Source organism: Hyperoodon ampullatus (assembly GCF_949752795.1).
Source record: "Hyperoodon ampullatus genome assembly, chromosome: 2".
NCBI classification, from domain to species: domain Eukaryota; kingdom Metazoa; phylum Chordata; class Mammalia; order Artiodactyla; family Ziphiidae; genus Hyperoodon; species Hyperoodon ampullatus.
The window spans coordinates 2,324,288-2,345,916 of record NC_136915.1 but is presented as its reverse complement, the minus strand read 5'-3'; the positions used below and the strand labels follow the sequence as shown (position 1 = coordinate 2,345,916).

Genomic DNA, 21,629 nt, shown 5'->3' with positions numbered 1-21,629 from the left:
TCAGTAGATGCAGAGAAAGCTTTTGACAAAATTCAACACCTATTTATGATAAAAACTCTCCAGAAAGTGGGCATAGAGGGAACCTACCTCAAAATAATAAAGGCCATATATGACAAACCCACAGCAAACATCATTCTCAATGGTGAAAAACTGAAAGCATTTCCTCTAAGATCAGGAACAAGACAAGGTGTCCTCTCTCAACAGTTTTATTCAACACAATTTTGGAAGTCCTAGCCATGGCATTCAGAGAAGAAAAAGAAATAAGAGGAATCCAAATGGAAAAGAAGAAGTAAAACTTGCACTGTTTGCAGATGACATGATACCATACCTAGAAAATCCTAAAGATGCTACCAGAAAACTACTAGAGCTCATCAATGAATTTGATGAAAATGGCAGGATACAAAATTAATACACAGAAATCTCTTGCATTCCTGTACACGAAGAATGAAAGATCAGAAAGAGAAATTCAGGAAACAATCCCATTTACCTTTGCAACAAAAAATAAAATACCTAGGAATAAACCTACCTAAGCAGACAAAAGACCTATATGCAGAAAACTCTAAGACACTGATGAAAGAAATCAAAGAAGACACAAACGGGTAGATATGCCATGTTCTTGGATTGGAAGAATCAATTTTGTCAAAATGACTATACTACCCAAAGCAATCTACAGATTCAGTGCTATCCCTATCAAATTACCAATGGCATTTTTCACAGAATTAGAACAAAAATCTTTAGTTTGTATGGAAACACAAAAGATCCTGAATACCCAAAGCAATCTTGAGAAAGGAAAATGGAGCTGGAGGAATCAGGCTCCCTGACTTCATACTATACTACAAAGCTACAGTCATCAAAACAGTATGGTACGGGCACAAAAACAGACATACAGATCAATGGGACAGGCTAGAAAGTCCAGAGATAAACCCACTCACCTATGGTCACCTAATCTATGACAAAGGAGGCAGGACTATACAATGGGGAAAAAACAGTCTCTTCAGTAAGTGGTGCTGGGGAAACTGCACAGCTGCATGTAAAAGAATGAAATTGCAACACTCCCTAATGCCATACACAAAAACAAACTTAAGATGGATGAAAGACCTAAATGTAAGGCCAGACGCTATAAAACTCTTAGAGGAAAACATAGGCAGAACACTCTTTGACATAAATCACAGCAAGATCTTTTTCAGTCCACCTCCTAGAGTAATGAAAATAAAAATAAACAAATGGGACCTAATTAAACTTAAAAGCTTTTGCACAGCAAAAAAAACATAAGCAAAACGAAAAGACAACCCACAGAATGGGAGTACATATTTGCAAACGAAGCAACTGACAAGGGATTAATCTCCAAAGTATACAAACAGCTCATGCAGCTCAATATATATATTAAAAAAAAAACCAGTCAAACAGTGGGCAAGAGATCTAAACAGACATTTCTCCAAAGAAGACATACAGGTGGCCAAACAGCACTTGAAAAGTTGCTCAACATAGCTAATTATTAGAGAAATGCAAATCAAAACTACAATGAGGTATCACCTTACACCAGTCAGAATGGCTGTCACTAAAAAGTCTACAAATAATAAATGCTGGAGAGGGTGTGGAGAAAAGGGAACCCTCTTGCACTGTTGGTGGGAAAGTAAATTGGTACAGCCACTATGGAGAACAGTATGGAGGATCCTTAAAAAACTAAAAATAGAACTACCACATGACCCAGCAATCCCACTACTGGGCATATACCCTGAGAAAACCATATTTCAAAACAATACGTGCACCCCAATGTTCATTGCAGCACTATTTACAATAGCCAGGACATGGAAGCAACCTGAATGTCCATCAACAGAGGAATGGATAAAGAAGATGCGGTACATATATACAATGGAATATTACTCAGCCATAAAAAAGAACAAAATAATGCCATTTGTAGCAACATGGATGGGCCTAGAGATTATCATACTAAGTGAAGTAAGTCAGACACAGAAAGACAAATACCATATGATATTGCTTTTATGTGGAATTTTTTTAAAGGGTACAAATGAACATTTACAAAACAGAGAGTCACAGACATAGAAAACAGGGAAGCACGGGGGAAGGGATAAATTGGGAGATTGGGATTGACATATACACACTACTATATATAAAATAGATGACTAATAAGGACCTACTGTATAGCACAGGGAACTCTTTTCAGTACCCTGTAATGACCTATATGGGAAAATAAAAAAGAGTGGGTATGTATTTATATATAACTGATTCACTTTGCTGTACTGCAGAAAATAAGGCAACATTGTAAATCAGCTATACTCCAATAACAAGTTTAAAAAACAGAGTTTGGGGCACACGCTTAGACGAGCAGTGTGAGAATATGCTTTGCTCTCTTTAAATTAGTGACTCCATCTGGTCTAGGAGATCTCAAATTAAGATTCAGAAAGTCTGCGAGCTCTTCGAATGTCACACACAGTGCTGCGAGTGTGCACGGCTTTCTAGGGAAGGAACCCAAAGCTGCCATAGTTTCTCCAACATGAAGAACCACTGATCTTGTTTTGTTTAATGAACTTAAATTTTCAGAGAAAACAAGTAAGTGATACTATTTGGGGGAAATCTTTCAAAGGATGCATTGAATATGCAGCTAATTATTTTCAAGCCACATTCACCTCTGAGACAGTGGTGGTGCTGAGTGTCCTCTGCTTGGGAGCTGTTCTCGTTCTGCACCAGCATCTGGGCAACCGACCCTCCATCCCCGTGTCCTCAGCACCTGTGTGTCATGTGTGAGTTCACTGTTCATGCTGCTCTGAGGGGCTGTCCTTCCTCTTTCTTCTTTCCTTTGGTTCAGAGCTACTCACGGGCCCAGAGAGAGAGTTAACTGTACTGTCAAAATGAGGGTGTTTTGGGTAGTGTGGCCTGCAGGCCTGCTAAAAACAGACGTCTTTCTATATTACATCTCATATTTTATCAATATGTTATTGTTTCTTCCATCTTTTTCTTTAATATTTTACCTTTTTTTCTTTTTCTGCATCTGGCTAATTAAATGATGAAATCTTAGTTATGGGAAGACTTGCTCACTTGGAGACGTTGGACTGTGTGGAGGTACTTACCCTCCTTCATCTAAACCCATCAGGGGTCTGTTCACCTGGAGTATTGTGCGTGGTTTACATGCTTGGCTGATATTAAATAAATACCGAAATGGTGGTTCTCGCAGCAGGACTAATTTCTTTCAGAATTTTAGAAATTAGAAAACCTTTTTCTTCAGGTTGTGAAATCCTGAGAAGAGAAACCTTAAGTTACCGATCACATTTGCTGTAAAGATTTCATTAATCTCCAAGTGATCGTGGTTTTTATTTCTGATGCTTTTGGTTTTTGTTTTTAATTGTTATTACATCTTAAATAGAAATACGAGCTTATAGATCAGTGATTTTACTGCCATTTGTCACTGTCATTTTTTGTTCCCTGTTTTTTCCTTCAGTGATTACTTTGCGGATGGCACTAAGTTGCCCTTAGCATTTTCCAGTAAAACTTAACAAATGATGTTGGTTTTTATAGGAAATGGCCTTGTTTAAGGAAGTGAAGTCTCTCCAGCTTATCCCATCTTACCTAGTCCAGCCATTAAAAGCCAACTCCTCGGCTCACCTGGCCATGAGCCAGATGGCGCTGCTGGCCCGGCTGCTGCGGGACCTGGGCATGGAGGGCATGGGCTTCACCGTGGACAGCGTGATGCGGGTAAGTGCCCCAGGGTGGCCGCCGCAGCCTGGGCCCCGAGCTGGTGGCCGGAGCATGGCAAGCGTCTGGCTGGTGTTGGCTGCGTGCAGAGGTGGGGGGCGATTTCGGAACGTCGCCGCTTCCTCTGACACATGAGGGCGCTGGAGTCGCGCTGCCGGTTGCACCATGGTGTCGGGACGTGAGCCGTGCAGAGCCATGTCCCCAGGGAAGCAAGCTCTGCAAGCAATGACGCCGTGTCATAGGGGGTGGCAGATCTGTGGAAGGAGGTGCATGTTCTGTGCTTTGGACAACCCCATGAGCCCCAGAAGTGAACACTGATTGTGTCCGTTCACTTATAGCCTCTGGACTTCCTCCTGAGTATGGATCAGTGTCCCCTGTCCTGCCCTGCGTCACGTGGCCACTGTCTGTCCTGCCTCCACGTCAGTTTTCTCGTTCCCCAGCACAGACCATAAGCCTGCCCCACATGCTTACATCCTTGTTAGGGCCACACCCATGTCAGGATCCCAGCGTAAGCTTTGGTCCAGTAAGCTGTGCCGCCATCACAGATGCGCAATCTTCAGGGCAGTGACACAGCAGAGGCTCACTGCTGTCTCTTGTGGCTGGTGCCATCTGTGGGGACAGAAGCCGCTCTGCTCTGTGGGCACTCGGGGGCTCCGTCTCCTCCCAGTGTGATCCCACGGCTTCACACTTGACCTCCAAGGTCACTGAACGGAGGAGGGTGACTAGAGGTTGTGAGTGGAGGTGTCCACAGGCCGAGCCACTCTCAGACATTTCCATCCACTGAGGTGGCCCCATCCTCACTGCAGGGCCCGGGAGGCGTGTACAACTGTGCCCCAAGGAAGTGGGGAAACTGGGTTGGTGAGCACGTCACCTGGTGCTGGTCCGTCTACATGCAGTGGGCTTGATCCAGACGGAGAGTTTAAGAAGGAGGAGAAATGAGTAAAAGTTGGAGGTGAGGGTGAGGCTTTAATTGAAGGAACAAAGCCCCCAAGCAGCCGACGGAATGGGGCTGCAGTGCTCGCTCGGATGGCTCGGCTCAGAGCTGGGCAGCTGCCAGCCAGCCTCTCAACAGGAGGGCGTTGGCTCAAAGCCGAGAGTGGATGGGGAGGTTTGAGAGGCAAGCAGGAAGTATGAGATGCTGCCCTTGACCTCTGAGCAGGGAAACCGACCAGGAAACGTCACGGGTCAGTTTACTGCATGATGCCAAGGACCCCAGGGTCGCCATGGCCCAAAGTCCAGCATGAAACCAGCTGGCACAATTCCCGAGCCCACAGCACCTTCTGCTTCACCTGGGAACACAGAGGAGGAGGGGCCCCAGATTTGAGGGCCTGCAGGGATGCCGGGGGTGACTTGGTGATGGACACGCGGGGCGGGAAAGACTCGCAGGAGGTGGCAGACGGGAGGGAGTGCAGACAGGTGAGCTGGAGAGGCAGGAGGTGATCATTCCGGGGGATCCTCACGGTCAGAACTTCTCGAGCTGGTGCAGGGGTTGGGAAGGACAAGGTCTGGGGTTAAACCTGAGTGTGTGGCAGGCGGAGGCACAGGAAGTGAGGAAGCCCAGCCAGTGAGGGGCCGGCGCCCAAAGGACCAGGAGGGGACGTGGGTTTACTATACGTGGGAACGTCGGGGTATTGTGAAGTGTTCGGATGACACTAAAGTGCTTAAAATGGATGGGGTGGGTCATTTGCCTACATCAAGGTCATGCACAGATCTTGAAAAAGAAACATTGAATAAGAAGAAATAAAGTGTCAGAATGATAAGCACAGTGAATCATTTATAATGTCAAACAAAAATCCTACGTGTATACACATGCACATGGCACGTACACTGTGCAGCAAGTGAAGACGTCTGGGGGGCGTGTGCCCTCCAGCTTCAGGCCACTGATGCCTCTGAGGGGGGAGGAGGGTGGGAGGGGACAGGGGGCCAGGGAGACTTCAAGGGGACTTGCACGGTAGTCCTAGGGTTCTGTTTCTTAGAAAGAGCTGAAGCAAACATGGCAAAAATGATAAACATTGGTTAATCTAGATGGTGGAGGCATGCAGTTTATTATATTTCCTCTTTATGATTGAAATATTATCTAATACTTAATATGAAGTTTCTGGGGGGATGTAACTTTAAAAATGCTATTTAATACCTGATGTAGGAAAAAGCAAAACACTAATAATTGTACATACAACATGAGTTCAGCTGCACATGTAAAGTAAAGGAAGTGAGGAAAACTCTGTATCTTAATAGCTGGAATTCCGTGGGCATTGTCGTCTATGTTTTTCAAATGTCCATGATGTCCCTATGTTTCTTTTATGCCAGAAGAAATAAACGTGGCTATTTTGAGACCCAGTAACAAGAGCATGTCCCGACCCTCTTCTTAGTTCGCAGTGCGGGCCCTGGAGCACAGGGAGCACAAGGTGCGGGATTCGGCGGTGAGGATGATCCTGGACCTGTACGCGCAGCACCGGGCTCTGGTCCTGGAGTGCCTCCCTCCCGAGGAGAGTGCCACCCGCAGGAGCGTCCTCTATAAGACACTTTTTGAGGGATTTGCTACGATAGACGGCAGACCTACAGATGCTGAAATTAGGGTAAGTTAACTTCCCTGAAGTTATGACCTGGTCCCGGGTTTAAGAAGTGACTTGGTACGTGAGTAAACTGACGCATCGTTCACGGGGCTATGGGGACGGGAAACACAGCACACGGAGGACACTGGTCCCTGAGCCCGCGTCCTGGCTCTTTCACCTTGTCTGTGTAGGGATGTTGATGGCCGGGAGGACACCTGCAGTGTTTATCAACAGGAAACATTTAACACAACACTGTTAATCAACTATACCCCAATATAAAATTTTAAAAACGTTTTTTAATTCCAAAAGAAAAAAAAACAACCAGCAAACATTTATTAGATGAATCTGGTGGATTTTCTTTTAATCCTAGCTATAGTATTAGTCTTAGTGACGATTATAATACATAAGAAACATAATTTATATGCTATAACTTATCACAATTTCCAACACTACCCTAAAAATCAATTCTAATGGAAAATCATTTCATACCAGGCACAGAAAAGAGCGGCTACAGAAGAAGCAGAAAAACGCAAGAAAGAAGAAATTAAAACTTTACAAGGGCAGTTGGCGGCACTAAAGGAGATGCAGGCTGAAGTCCAGGTTGGCAAGGTTCACTGTCTTTCACCCTCATGTCTCGGTCAAAATCCTGTGACCGTTTATTTCCTTATGTAGACGCACAGCATGCTTGGTTTGCTTTTCGTGGGGTTCTCCAAATGGGTATCCTTATTCTTTGTTGTTTTTTAAATTAGTTTAGGGGTAAGTAAAAGGAATCCTCCACTGAATCATTTGCATGCTCTTTTTTTTTTTTAACATCTTTATTGGAGTATAATTGCTTTACAATGGTGTGTTAGTTTCTGCTTTATAACAAAGTGAATCAGTTATACATATACATATGTTCCCATATCTCTTCCCTCTTGCGTCTCCCTCCCTCCCACCCTCCCTATCCCACCCTTCTAGGTGGTCACAAAGCACCGAGCTGATCTCCCTGTGCTATGCGGCTGCTTCCCACTAGCTATCTACCTTACGTTTGGTAGTGTATATATGTCCATGCCCCTCTCTCACTTTGTCACAGCTTACTCTTCCCCCTCCCCATATCCTCAAGTCCATTCTCTAGTAGGTCTGTGTCTTTATTCCCGTCTTACCCCTAGGTTCTTCATGACATTTTTTTTTCTTAGATTCCATATACATGTGTTAGCATACAGTATTTGTTTTTCTCTTTCTGACTTACTTCACTCTGTATGACGGACTCTCGGTCCATCCACCTCACTACAAATAACTCAGTTTCGTTTCTTTTTATGGCTGAGTAATATTCCATTGTATATACGTGCCGCATCTTCTTTAACCATTCATCCGATGATGGACGCTTAGGTTGCTTCCATCTCCTGGCTATTGTAAATAGAGCTGCAGTGAACATTTTGGTACATGACTCTTTTTGAATTATGGTTTTCTCAGTGTATATGCCCAGTAGTGGGATTGCTGGTAGTTCTATTTTTCTTTTTTTTTCTTTTTTTTTTTTTTTTTTTTTTGCGGTACGCAGGCCTCTCACTGTTGTGACCTCTCCCATTGCGGAGCACAGGCTCCAGACGTGCAGGCCCAGCGGCCGTGGTTCACAGGCCCAGCCGCTCCGCGGCATGTGGGATCTTCCCGGACCAGGGCACGAACCCATGTCCCCTGCATTGGCAGGCGGACTCTCAACACTGCGCCACCAGGGAAGCCCCTATTTTTAGTTTTTTAAGGAACCTCCATACTGTTCTCCATAGTGACTGTACCAATTCACATTCCCACCAGCAGTGCAAGAGTATTCCCTTTTCTCCACACCCTCTCCAGCATTTATTGTTTCTAGATTTTTTGATGATGGCCATTCTGACCAGTTGAGATGATATCTCATTGCAGTTTTGATTTGCATTTCTCTAATGATTAATGACGTTGAACATTCTTTCATGTGTTTGTTGGCAATCTGTATATCTTCTTTGGAGAAATGTTTTTTTAGGTCTTCTGCCCATTTTTGGATTGGGTTGTTTGTTTTTTTGCTATTGAGCTGCATGAGCTGCTTGTAAATTTTGGAGATTAATCCTTTGTCAGTTGTTTCATTTGCAAATATTTTCTCCCATTCTGAGGGTTGTCTTTTGTTCTTGTTTATGGTTTCCTTTGCTATGCAAAAGCTTTGAAGTTTCATTAGGTCCCATTTGTTTATTTTTGTTTTTATTTCCATTTCTCTAGGAGGTGGGTCAAAAAGATCTTGCTGTGATTTATGTCATAGAGTGTTCTGCCACCATTTTCCTCTAAGAGTTTGATAGTTTCTGGCCTTACATTTAGGTCTTTAATCCATTTTGAGCTTATTTTTGTGTATGGTGTTAGGGAGTGTTCTAATCTCGCACTTTTACATGTACCTGTCCAGTTTTCCCAACACCACTTATTGAAGAGGCTGTCCTTTCTCCACCGTACATTCCTGCCTCCTTTATCAAAGATAAGGTGACCATATGTGTGTGGGTTTATCTCTGGGCTTTCTATCCTGTTCCATTGATCTATATTTCTGTTTTTGTGCCAGTACCATACTGTCTTGATTACTGTAGCTTTGTAGTATAGTCTGCAGTCAGGGAGCCTGATTCCTCCAGCTCCGTTTTTCGTTCTCAAGATTGCTTTCGCTATTCGGGGTCTTTTGTGTTTCCATACAAATTGTGAAATTTTTTGTTCTAGTTCTGTGAAAAATGCCAGTGGTAGTTTCACAGGGATTGCATTGAATCTGTAGATTGCTTTGGGTAGTAGAGTCATTTTCACAATGTTGATTCTTCCAATCCAAGAACATGGTATATCTCTCCATCTATTTGTTTCATCCTTAATTTCTTTCATCAGTGTCTTATAATTTTCTGCATACCGGTCTTTTGTCTCTTTAGGTAGGTTTATTCCTAGATATTTTATTCTTTTTGTTGCAGTGGTAAATGGGAGTGTTTTCTTAATTTCACTTTCAGATTTTTCATCATTAGTGTATAGGAATGCCAGAGATTTCTGTGCATTAATTTTGTACCCTGCTACTTTACCAAATTCATTGGTCAGCTTTAGTCATTTTCTGGTAGCATCTTTAGGATTCTCTATGTAGAGTATCATGTCATCTGCAAACAGTGACAGTTTTACTTCTTTTCTGATTTGGATTCCTTTTCTTTCTTTTTTTTCTCTGATTGCTGTGGCTAAAACTTCCAAAACTATGTTGAATAAGAGTGGTGAGAGTGGGCAACCTTGTCTTGTTCCTGATCTTAGTGGAAATGGTTTCAGTTTTTCACCATTAAGAACGATGTTGGCTGTGGGTTTGTCATATATGACCTTTATTATGTTGAGGAAATTTCCATCTATGCCTACTTTCTGAAGGGTTTTTATCATAAATGGGTGTTGAATTTTGTCGAAAGCTGTCTCTGCATCTATTGAGATGATCATATGGTTTTTCTCCTTCAATTTGTTAATATGGTGTTATCACGTTGATTGATTTGCATATATCATAGAATCCTTACATTCCTGGAATAAACCCCACTTGATCATGGTGTATGATCCTTTTAATGTGCTGTTGGATTCTGTTTGCTAGTATTTTGTTGAGGATTTTTGCATCTGTGTTCATCAGTGATATTGGCCTGTAGTTTTCTTTCTTTGTGACATCTTTGTCTGGTTTTGGTATCAGGGTGATGGTGGCCTCGTAGAATGAGTTTGGGAGTGTTCCTCCCTCTGCTATATTTTGGAAGAGTTTGAGAAGGATAGGTGTTAGCTCTTCTCTAAATGTTTGATAGAATTCGCCTGTGAAGCCATCTGGTCCTGGGCTTTTGTTTGTTGGAAGATTTTTAATCACAGTTTCAATTTCAGTGCTTGTGATTGGTCTGTTCATATTTTCTATTTCTTCCTGATTCAGTCTTGGCAGGCTGTGCATTTCTAAGAATTTGTCCATTTGTTCCAGGTTGTCCACTTTATTGGCATAGAGTTGCTTGTAATCTCTCATGATCTTTTGTATTTCTGCAGTGTCAGTTGTTACTTCTCCTTTTTCATTTCTAATTCTAGTGATTTGAGTCTTCTCCCTTCAAACTATCAAAAATTAAATACAAGGAAAACATATTAAAAGCAGCAAGGGAAAAACAACAAATAACACACAAGGGAATCCCCATAAGGTTAACAGCTGATCTTTCAGCAGAAACTCTGCAAGCCAGAAGGGAGTGGCAGGACATATTTAAAGTGATGAAGGAGAAAAACCTACAACCAAGATTACTCTACCCAGCAAGGATCTCATTCAGATTTGATGGAGAAATTAAAAGCTTTACCGACAAGCAAAAGCTAAGAGAATTCAGCACCACCAAACCAGCTTTACAACAAATGCTAAAGGAACTTCTCTAGGCAAGAAACACAAGAGAAGGAAAAGACCTACACTGACAAACCCAAAACAATTAAGAAAATGGGAATAGGAACATACATATTGATAATTACCTTAAATGTAAATGGATTAAATGCTCCCACCAAAAGACACAGACTGGTTGAATGGATACAAAAACAAGACCCATATATATGCTGTCTACAAGAGACCCACTTCAGACCTAGGGATGCATAGAGACTGAAAGTGAGGGGATGTAAAAAGATATTCTATGCAAATGGAAATCAAAAGAAAGCTGGAGTAACAATTCTCATATGAGACAAAATAGACTTTAAAATAAAAACTATTAGAAGAGACAAAGAAGGACACTACATAATGATCAAGGGATCGATCCAAGAAGAAGATATAACAATTGTAAATATTTATGCACCCAACATAGGAGCACCTCAATACATAAGGCAAATACTAACAGCCATAAAAGGGGAAATGAACAGTAACACATTCATAGTAGTGGACTTTAACACCCCACTTTCACCAATGGACAGATCATCCAAAATGAAAGTAAATAAGGAAACACAAGCTTTAAATGATACATTAAACAAGATGGACTTAATTGATATTTATAGGAGATTCCATCCAAAAACAACAGAATACACTTCCTTCTCAAGTGCTCATGGAACATTCTCCAGGATAGGTCATATCTTGGGTCACAAATCAAGCCTTGGTAAATTTAAGAAAATTGAAATGGTATCAAGTATCTTTTCTGACCACAATGCTATGAGACTAGATATCGATTACAGGAAAAGATCTGTAAAAAGTAGAAACACATGGAGGCTAAACAATATACTACTTAATAACGAAGTGATCACTGAAGAAATCAAAGAGGAAATCAAAAAATACCTAGAAATAAATGACAGTGGAGACACGACGACCCAAAACCTATGGGATGCAGCAAAAGCAGTTCTAAGAGGGAAGTTTATAGCAATACAATCCTACCTTAAGAAACAGGAAACATCTCGAATAAACAACCTAACCTTGCACCTAAAACAATTAGAGAAAGAAGAACAAAAAAACCCCAAAGTTAGCAGAAGGAAAGAAATCCTAAAGATCAGATCAGAAAGAAATGAAGAAGAAATGAAGGAAACGATAGCAAAGATCAGTAAAACTAAACGCTGGTTCTTTGAGAAGATAAACAACATTGATAAACCATTAGCCAGACTCATCAAGAACAAAAGGGAGAAGACTCAAGTCAATAGAATTAGAAATGAAAAAGGAGCAGTAACATGTGCATGCTCGTCATTCTCCCCGGGGATGACGTGCGCTGCTGGCCCAGCCGTGTTCAGAGAGGACGCTCGGGGCTGCAGGAGCTGGCGGAGCGGGGACGGCGTAGACAACAGCAGTCCTCTCTGCAGCTTCTCGCCTCCTTCAGAGGCAAAGGAGGAAAGGAAGCTTGAATATGGAGATCTGATTTCCGTGCATTAAGAAAGGAAGGTTTGGGGCAAATGCTGCCCATCAGGACGCACTGAGCCCTAGTGCGCAGGGGGCATCAGATGGTGTTTGGTTGTATGAAACGTGTCCCTTCTGAAGGGCCCCGCCTCTGTGATTTAAATTTGTGCCATCACTCTGGTTTTTGTGATTAAGTTCCTTAAGTTGATAGTAAAAGGGAGAGGACGTGGGCGCATAAGGCCGGCTGTGCTCATGAGGGTGAGTCTCCTGGGAAGTGCTCTGACCACTGCTTTTTAGAAAAAGTATAAGTGACTAAAAATGGCAAAAAAGAAAAAAAATACGACCGAATGTATGTCGAAGTGCCTGTGACAGAAAGTGACAGTGACGATTCCGCTGGACGCTGGCGTGTCAGAATGCCTGTGAGAAGAGCGGGAAAGCGGCCACCGAGGAACAGAAGAGAGGAGGCGGGGGACCGGCGGGGCAGCGCGGGAGCCGTGCCCGGCCTGGGGGCTGCCAAGGTCACCAGGCTGTGCATCCCTGCAGCGTCTGTGGTGCGGGGCATGGAGGCCTGTCCTCCGGCTCGTCTTCATCCTTCAGGGTTTGTTGAGCGCCTGCACTGGGCCAGCCCTGCCCAGGGCTCCAGAGATGCGGCAGGAACAAGGGCCGCTGCTCCAGGAGGAGAGACCAAACGGCACGGCCACTCGGGAGGGTGGGTGCCGGCCTGCTGTCCTCGTCCTGAGAGGATCACTGACGCCAGCTCACAGGAGGATGACAGAACCTTTTTTTCTATTTTTTATTATTATAAAATATACATAACATGAGATTTACCATTTTAACCATTTTTAAGTGTACGGTTCTGTGCCATTGAGGACATTCACATCGTTGCGTAGACACCACCACCATCCAGCTCCAAAACTTTTGAGAACGGCAGAATTTTTTTTTTTTTTTTTGCAGTACGCGGGCCTCTCACTGCTGTGGCCTCTCCCGTTGCGGAGCACAGGCTCCGGACGCGCAGGCTCAGCAGCCATGGCTCACGGGCCCAGCCACTCCGCGGCACGTGGGATCTTCCTGGACCGGGGCACGAACCCGTGTTCCCTGCATCGGCAGGCGGACTCTCAACCACTGCGCCACCAGGGAAGCCCCAGCAGAATATTTTTAAATCACCCGATTGCTCACAAGTTTTAGGAAAAGATTTTTAAATTACTAATCAGTTGTCTAATCTGTTCAGAGCATAGATTAAGGTAGATTTTACAACTAAAATTTAACTTCTGGCATTGTCCATTTGTCTCCCTGCAAGATATACAAACCCATCTCTCATTAATAAGAATTGCTTTTCATGCCCAGAATCCATTTGTGTAAGTTTGCTTTCTTTAGTCGGTGGGTGTATAAATCACGTGAACCCTATTTGCAAGCTTAATATCAGTCTGTCACTTGCTTCCCCAGTCCTAAAATTGTATTCTCGTGTGTTTTCTGTATTCAGAGCTTGGGTTGGAGAGAAGTTCCTATCGTGTAAGCTTTGATTTTCTACAATCACAGTAGACGGTGTCTACGTATTGCGTCACTTAATGACATGGATAGGGGACTGGCTCGTCCCTGTCCTCCCTTGAAACTGCAAGTCCCAGACGTGCCTCCCCCACCAGTGGCCAGCAGCCCAGGCCACGCGGGTCTAGCAGGCTCAGGTGGGGCAGACTGGCCAGTGCAGGGAGGAAGGCTTGGTGACAGGAGGAGCCCCCTGAGCAGCAGGAGGAGAGCTCGGTGCAGAGGGGCAGCTTCCCGCCGTGGACACACAGGGCCCCGCACCCTGTCCTTCCTCCGGTCAGCAGTGCGCCCCCAGCTGTCACCTCCCACAGTGGTGACGCCCAGCAGCCAAGACCCACGAGGCAGATACGCGCGGTGCGTGAGGGTGTGGTGCCCGCTCAGGGGAAGAGGAAGCCAGAGGAGGGAGGCGGCCAGCTGACGCCTCCTTACACCATGTGACACCACATGGAGGGGCCCCCGGGGCAGCGGTGCCATGGCCTGTGGAGCCTCCAGGGGTCCCTTTACAGGGGCAGTAACGGGCCGCCCTGGCCACTGTGTTTGCAGGTGGTGGGAAGGTCAGGCTCCTGGGGTGCTGAGGCAGAGCCTGTGGGGCTCACTGATGGGTCGGGGACAGGCCACACCTGGAACAGGAGGGAGGGGTGGGAGCCGCTGGGGTCTCCAGGCTTCGTGGCCTGAATACCTGGAAGACTGGCGGTTCTGGGCTCTGCGCCAGAGGCTGTGAGGGGCGCGTGTGAGGGGGAGCCTGTGGGCGGGGGAGGGGGGGTTGGTCTGGTTAAGTCACTTTTTTTTTTTTTTTTTTTTTGCGGTACGCGGGCCTCTCACTGTTGTGGCCTCTCCCGTTGCGGAGCACAGGCTCCGGACGCGCAGGCTCAGCGGCCATGGCTCACGGCCCCAGTCGCTTCGCAGCATGTGGGATCTTCCCGGATTGGGGTACGAACCCGTGTCTCCTGCATTGGCAGGCAGACTCTCAACCACTGCGCCACCAGGGAAGCCCCTAAGTCACATTTAAGTGACATTAAGACCCAAGTACATGCTGGGTAGCAGAGAGGCCCAGGTGATGGCACAAATGTTTGGATCATGAGCACAGAGATCGGTGTGCAGCCTGGGACCTGGGCGAAAGCACCGTCAGGGTCTGTATGGACAAACGGGGGGGCGGGGGGCGCCCTGGGAGCCCGACTAAGAAGGGCCTGGAGGAGACAGGTGAGGAGAGTCACGTGCCACCGGGAGCCCGTGGCGCGTCCTTCGGGCAGGCAGACACTGATGATGGGCAGGTGACCCAGGGTGGGGGTGCAGGTGGCCTTGACGAAGAGTGGTTTCCATGGAGACAGGGGCAACGGGCAGGAGCCCGAGGGAGGGGCTGCCCACGATTGAGAGGGCGACACTTTCAGACAAATGTGTTGTTTGCGGATGGAGATTCTACCACACAGCCTAAGGTCATGCCTCCAGGATCACAGTAGACCCTGGGTAGACTCTCACTCACACTGCAGCCATTTGTCTCTGATCTTTCTGTTCTTCTGTTTCAGGAAAAAGAGAGTGAAGCTGCAAAGGCCAAGAATCAGGGTATGTAGAATGCACGTCGTGAAAGCTCTGCGTAGAAACCACTTTTATTCACGCGGCGAATGTCTGCATCTCTGACGCTTCAGGGCTGAATGCAAAATACTACCTTTACTAACTTGTAGCTTTTAAACTGTATTTCCCATCAAACTGGTTACTAGGGCTTCCCTGGTGGCGCAGTGGTTGAGCGTCCACCTGCCGATGCAGGGGACACGGGTTCGTGCCCCAGTCTGGGAAGATCCCACATGCCACGGAGCAGCTGGGCCCGTGAGCCGTGGCCGCTGAGCCTGCGCGTCCGGAGCCTGTGCTCCGCAACGGGAGAGGCCACAACAGTGAGAGGCCCGCGTACCACAAAAAAAAAAAAAAAAAAAAAAAACTGGTTACTAAAACTTTGAAAATAGTTTTCTACAAAAGGTTATTTAAATAGCTTTCTTTTTAATTTCTTTAGACACTCAAGGAAGGAAAGCGGCCCCACCTAACGCTCCAGAAATTCCAGATAATCACTATTTAGATAAGTGAGTAAAGTTGTCTCTAACCCACTGTAGAACAAGTAGAGGGACTAACCACATAAAAATGCTGTCAGATAAATATATTCTCCCGGTTCATTAGGATTACGTGAACTAATTGGCTCTTTTCAGTGATTTTGAAAGCTAGGAAATTGCCCTCTAAACCAGGCAGCATCAGCTGTGAGTCAAGATAACCTTTCTCTCTTCCCCGACAGAAATGAGCAGGCTGTTTGTCAAAAGTCCTGTTACAGGCCGAAAATTTTTTTAATGTTTTATGAAAGTATAGTTGATTTACAGTGTGTTCATTTCTGCTGTACAGCAAAGTGACTCAGTTATACATATATATGTTCTTTTTCATATTCTTTTCCACTGTGGTTTATCACAGGATATTGAATATGGTCAGGCTCAAATTTTATAGCAGCAAAATGCTTTCTCCTGTGCTGTGGCTGAGACAAATCTACAAGGAATTTAAGGGAAATGTCTTAGTCTAATCTTTTCTTGTGATTTAAAATATCCTTTCTGCTTGGTGACGCTGACAGAGTTAGAATTCGAAGGGATCTTAAGCTACTTTATCTCAAACCCCTACGTGGTAAAGACTCTTTTTTATGCCCTTTGATAGAGGAGCTACCCAGCCCTTCCTGAGGCCCCTCTGTGAGGGGCAGCCATGCCTCCAGGTCAAGCTGAAGCCCACTCAGTGGGTCCAGGACGGTGGCCGCAGGCTGGGCATGGGGGGCGTCACAGAGCTCCCCGGCAGCCGGCAGAATGGGATGGCTAAACTGGGTCTGTGCTTCATTTCTTACCTTTCTGTTTTGTTTCAGTTTATGCATTTTTTGTGGGGAGAGGAGCGACTCCTTCACAGAAGAAGGCCTGGACCTCCATTACTGGAAGCACTGTCTTATGCTGACGAGATGTGACTACTGCAAACAGGTCAGGTGCTGGGCATGGGCGGGCCAGACCCAGGCAGGCGAGCTGGACACGCAGTTCCTGAAGGCCGAATCACAAAAATGTCCCAAATCTTAGCATTTTCAGAGGAAAAGTTATGGGGCAAGTTTTGTTGGGGTTGATTTCTCTTACTTTATTATTAAAGTATAACATATATATAAATGTATACAAGTCATAGGTGTTACAGCTCCTGAATTATTGCAAGACAAACAAATCCATGTAACCACCACCAGGCCACATACCCCAAGGCACCCCACCCTCCTCTTCAGGGTCATCACTGTCCTCATTTCTGTTTCTTGCTTTGTGAGTTTTACCGAAGTGGAATCATATGCTACGTTTGGGGTTTGCTTTACAGTATTCCATTGTTTGAATGTACCGCAATTTATCAGTCCTTTCTACCGCGTCTGGGTTTGGGCTGAGACTGTTAGGAATAGCGTTGCTACAGACACCCTTGTGTAATCTTCCGCGCGTGCAGATGCACTTTTTTGGGTGCACACCCCGTTGTACGATGGCTGGGTGGGCTCACGTCCAGCTGCAGGGCCAGTGTGAGCAGCGCTCCTGGTGCCAGGTGGGAGCCGCTCCCCATCCTCGCCAGCCTCGCGGTTGCCACCTGCCACGCGCCCGCCACGCTCTCCTGATGATGCTGGTCTGGAGCCCTGTCCCCCTGCTGGCCTCTCGCTGCCCTCTTTTGCGAAGCACTTCTGGTTTCTCGCCCGTCTCTTGAATCGGGCGCCAGTCCCACTACTGCTGACGTATAGTCGTTCTTGACACACCCAGGTGTGCGTCCTTCGCCACTTGAATGTGTGGTGTCCACTCTGTGTCTGGCCTTTTCACTGATGAGCAGGAGCTTTTCATTTTAACGTTGTCCTCCCTGCTGATCCGTCCTAGGGTTAATGCTTGGGCATCCTGTTGAAGGGGTCCTCCCGCACCCCAGCTGTTCACCTTTCCTCTATGCAGTCGGCCCTCCTTTAGACAGAGGAGGGGAACCAGAAGGGGAGTGACCTTCTCTCCTGTCCTGGGGGCTCTCAGGCCTGCAGGGGTGGGGTGGGCAGGCCCCACCCTCTGAGCAACTACCCCCCGGCTGGCGGTGCGGACTCCTCCACCCGGCGTGGCCTGGCTCCTCTGGCAGCAAGCGAGAGTGCGGCGTGAAGCTCTAGGATGTGTACAAGCCCCTCCTGGCAAAGATGTCACAGTGGTGAAAGGGTCTCTTCTTGTGACCCGTTTCCGGGCACGTTCTTAGAAATGGCCGGGAGCCGGGATTGAACCCAAGGCCACGCAGACCCCTGAGCTCTTCAGGGTGCAGGTCAGGGTTAGTGTTGTGGGTGAACCGTCGCTTCCCCTCCCCGCTTAGCCGTGGCCTCTGGATGCGCCTGAGGTAGCATGGCAAGCAGGATGTGAGGTCTCCAGCCACGTGTACGTGACTGCGGAGGTAACAGGTGTGCGCCTCCCTTCCCGAGGGGCGCTGGCGGGACAGGAAGCGCGCGCTCGTGCAGGGGCCGGGGCCGCACGCGCCTCGGGGCGCTCAGCCGTGTGACGTGTCCCGTCGTGGCTTCCAGGTGGTAGAGATTTCCAGCCTGACGGAGCACCTGCTGACGGAGTGTGACAAAAAGGACGGCTTTGGGGAGTGTTACCGCTGCAGCGAGGCCGTTTTAAAGGAAGAGCTGCCCAGACACATAAAAACGAGAGACTGCAACCGTGAGTGCCCCCGTGGCCCCCCGAGACCCTCGCGCCGTCCCCGGGAGGCCCGGCTAGGGGGCTCGGGGGGCAGGTCCCGCGTCTGCCGGTGCCCCTGCCCGCCCCCGTTCCTCTGCACCCCCATTCACGCCCCCCAGGAGTAACTAGATCTTGTCTCATTGAAACCGTTCCAGCTGCCAAAGCGGAGAAGCTGGCGAACCGGTGTCCTCTGTGCCACAAGAATTTCACCCCCGGAGAAGAGGTGAGGGGCTGACGTGGGGGCGACCTGGCCGCGTGGAGGGACGGCGGGCGTCGGGCGGAGGCTGACCCCCGGGGTGGGGTGAGGCTCTGTCTCAGGGTTCCTGCGCTCCCTGCCCGGCACGCCTGTGGCATCTCCTGGGAAGGGGGAGCGTCTCGGCTCTTTGGGATGGAAGCGTGAAGTGGTTTCACTTTTTCCAGGCTTGGCTTTCATCTCCACGTTGGGGCCTAAACTGGCCTCCTGGCCAGATTCTGTAACACTCTGGTCCCTTGTGATGCATAAAGCCGAGCCCCGTCCAAGTTGGAAATCCTACCTGGTGTCCGGTGCCCAGTGCTCCGCCTGCCCCCAGCGTGAGCCATGCAGGTGACACAGCGGCCTAGTTGGGGGGCGCCAGGGTCTCCCACCCTCTCCTCCACGCGCCCCGTCCTCTGGTGTCGGCCCGCTCGCTCTGGCTCACACGACGCCGGCGCTGCCCTGCATGCTGAGCTCCCGCGGGGCCCGGCAGGCCCAGCCTCTCCTGCCCTGAGCCCCTCAGCCGCGGCCACCTGCGGTCCACCCACTGCGTCCACTGCGGGGTCCCTTGTCACAGCCCTTCGTGTCCCTCCCGGGCCTCCCTCTGGAGACGGGGGGCAAGAGCGTCTCTGCTTCTCGGTCACGGGAGCTGCTGCACGTGCTTGTGTCGCCAGCTGTTAACAAGTCAGCCTCATTGTTTCAGTCTGTATTCAAGTCCCAGGGGTTTTCAAACTCAGGCTCTACAATTACATGAGATAATTAGACGGTTCCAAAGTCTGTCAAATGCGACTTACTCAGGGAAGACCCGACAGAAGCTGCTGTCCTGCCCACTACCCCTCCTCTCACAGAGCGAGGGGCTTTTTATGGTTGATCCATTTTAGTCTTAAATATGAACTGCTCTCACATGCCCCCCCTTTTTCTCTCTCCCTGTGTATTTTTAGAATTTAGGAGCCTTTGAGCTTCTGTTGTCGTTGTCACCTTTACACTGTTTCTGTCGTACGTGACCAGGCCCTCCTTCTGGAGACCAGGCGGCTCCCTGCTCTGAGCAGCGCTGTCGTTGGCAGTGGCCCCTTCCCTTCCTGCCCTCCCCGCAAGTCCCCCAGCGTCTGCCTTGAGGGGATGGCATCTGACTCACAGTCAACTGCAAAGAGGCATTAGCAGGCTTGTGCTGCTCTTCCTCTGTTTTCTCCATGTTTTCTTCACGTGTCACCACCCGCCGAGCAGCTTAAACACCCGTTATTCTACCACAGTTTCTGTGGGTCAGAAGTCCAGGCATGACCTGGCTGGGTCCTCTGCTTGCGGTCTCCCAGGGCTGCACTCGAGGTGTCAGCCAGGCTGCGCTCTCATCTGTGGCTCGGCAGGGAAAGGAGCCACTTCCTGACCCATCGCGGGTGCTGGCAGAATTCTTTTCTTCGTCATTGTCGGACCGAGGGCCCTGCTTCCTTGCTGGCTGTCCAGCAGGGCCACCCTCAGCCCCTGCACCCTGTGCCCCTGGACCGTCGCACACTGCGCACCCTGCGGGACAGCGGTCTTGGCGTGTTTGCTCAGCGGTGATGAGAACTGGGAGAGGTGTGAAGTGCAGGCAGCATCTCAAGATACGTGGGTGCTCCGGCGGTGCACTCAGCACAGGGGGCTCCGAGGCGGGACACGCACAGAGCTCAGGACCCACGCCCGCAGCCGCAGCGCGTCACCACCTCTGGCTCGGTCGTCTCAGTGGCCCCTCTGGCGGCCTGGTTCCCACTCCACCTGCCTCTCGTTTCAGGCATGGAAGGCCCACCTCATGGGCCCCGCGGGCTGCACAGTGAACCTGCGCCGGACGCACGTGCTGCGCAAGGCGCCCACACTGCCACCAGGTAAGCATCCGCCCCGGCCTCGGCCCTGTCCCTGGGTCCCAAACAAGCAGGGCGATCGTGTCGTCAGCACCAGCTCTGGCCGAAGCCCCTCCACGTGGCCCTGCTTCCCCAGGCTCCGCGGTGGCACTCACAGAGTTGACAAACCAAACCGCGGGTGTTCGCAGGCGCACCCCGGGTCTCGGTGTCCCTCCACGCCGTGGGTACCAGTGTCCAGAAACAGGAGTTTCAGTAGGAGACCCATAGGTGGCGCCACTACCTGACTTCTGAATCCCAGTTTTGGCTGCTTTCTGTAGGATTTAGAATGCCTTACAGAAAAGTGTTATTTTTCATTAGAAAATTATTCTTGAACTTGGATACATGACTTTATTTTGGGGCCCTGTGATCAATGAGAACATGAGGAAACGTGTCTCATGCTCATTCAGCGCCAGGCACGGGCAGGGGCTGTGCCCTTCACACACGCACGCACGCACGCATACACGCACACGCACGTGTGTGAGGACCAGAGGTGCTGGGGGAGCCGCCCCGGCCTCCTAACCAGGTAACCGGCCCTGGTCACGTGGCTGCTGGTCTTTCATTTTGGGAACTAACTGTTTGAAACTAAAAACTAGGCGAGCGGCTCAGTTCTTTCCTCTGACCGTGTGTCAGGCTCCTCCTCTGGCTCTTCCTTCTTCCTCTCCTGCCGTCGCATATGCATCCTCGAGGGTGGCCCACCCAGCCCCCTCTCACATCTGCCGGTCCAGCCCGGCCACCTGTGGGCTGGGTGACCGGGAGCATCCCAGCCCCTCGTGCTCAGATCCTCCCTGTGTGTGGCAACCCCGGGCCGCTCGTACTGTCACCGCGGCTTTGCACCCTGGCTCACGTTTGTCCCCCGTGCTCTGTGTGTCCACTGCAGGTAAAGGCCCAGCCGCAACCAAGTCAGGGACCTCGGGATCCAAGGTCGGAAGCAAGATCCCCACCCCCAAGGGGGGCCTGAGTAAAAGCTCCAGCAGGACGTACACAAAGCGGTGACACAACACCCCATCTGCTCCCTCGTTTCCAAAGGGACCGAGCAGCTTCCCCGGCCGTGGACGTGTTACCTCAAAGCATCTCTAGACGTGGCAACCCCCGCTCCACCCCTGCTGCCCCCAGGCTCCTGGCTGCGCCCGTCCCGACCGTGGCCCCTGCGTCCGGAGTGAGGCCCTGATCTCCCCGTGGCTCCGGCTCGCAGGTCTCTGCCCTCCAGAGCCCGGGGTCCAAAAA

General features: G+C 48.7%; 1 protein-coding gene across 1 annotated transcript in view; it reads left to right on the top strand.

The window, feature by feature from the left end:
- The window catches only part of CEP104 (centrosomal protein 104), a 48,496-nt gene extending 26,867 nt beyond the window's left edge, over positions 1–21,629 (top strand). Inside the window, exons 12-21 of the mRNA XM_079697589.1 lie at positions 3,535–3,711; positions 6,081–6,287; positions 6,756–6,863; positions 15,114–15,150; positions 15,593–15,659; positions 16,469–16,577; positions 18,149–18,287; positions 18,461–18,528; positions 20,300–20,390; positions 21,283–21,629. Of these exons, the coding sequence (XP_079553715.1) occupies positions 3,535–3,711; positions 6,081–6,287; positions 6,756–6,863; positions 15,114–15,150; positions 15,593–15,659; positions 16,469–16,577; positions 18,149–18,287; positions 18,461–18,528; positions 20,300–20,390; positions 21,283–21,398 (1,119 nt within the window). The 3' untranslated portion in view covers positions 21,399–21,629. The remainder of the gene's footprint in view (positions 1–3,534; positions 3,712–6,080; positions 6,288–6,755; positions 6,864–15,113; positions 15,151–15,592; positions 15,660–16,468; positions 16,578–18,148; positions 18,288–18,460; positions 18,529–20,299; positions 20,391–21,282) is intronic.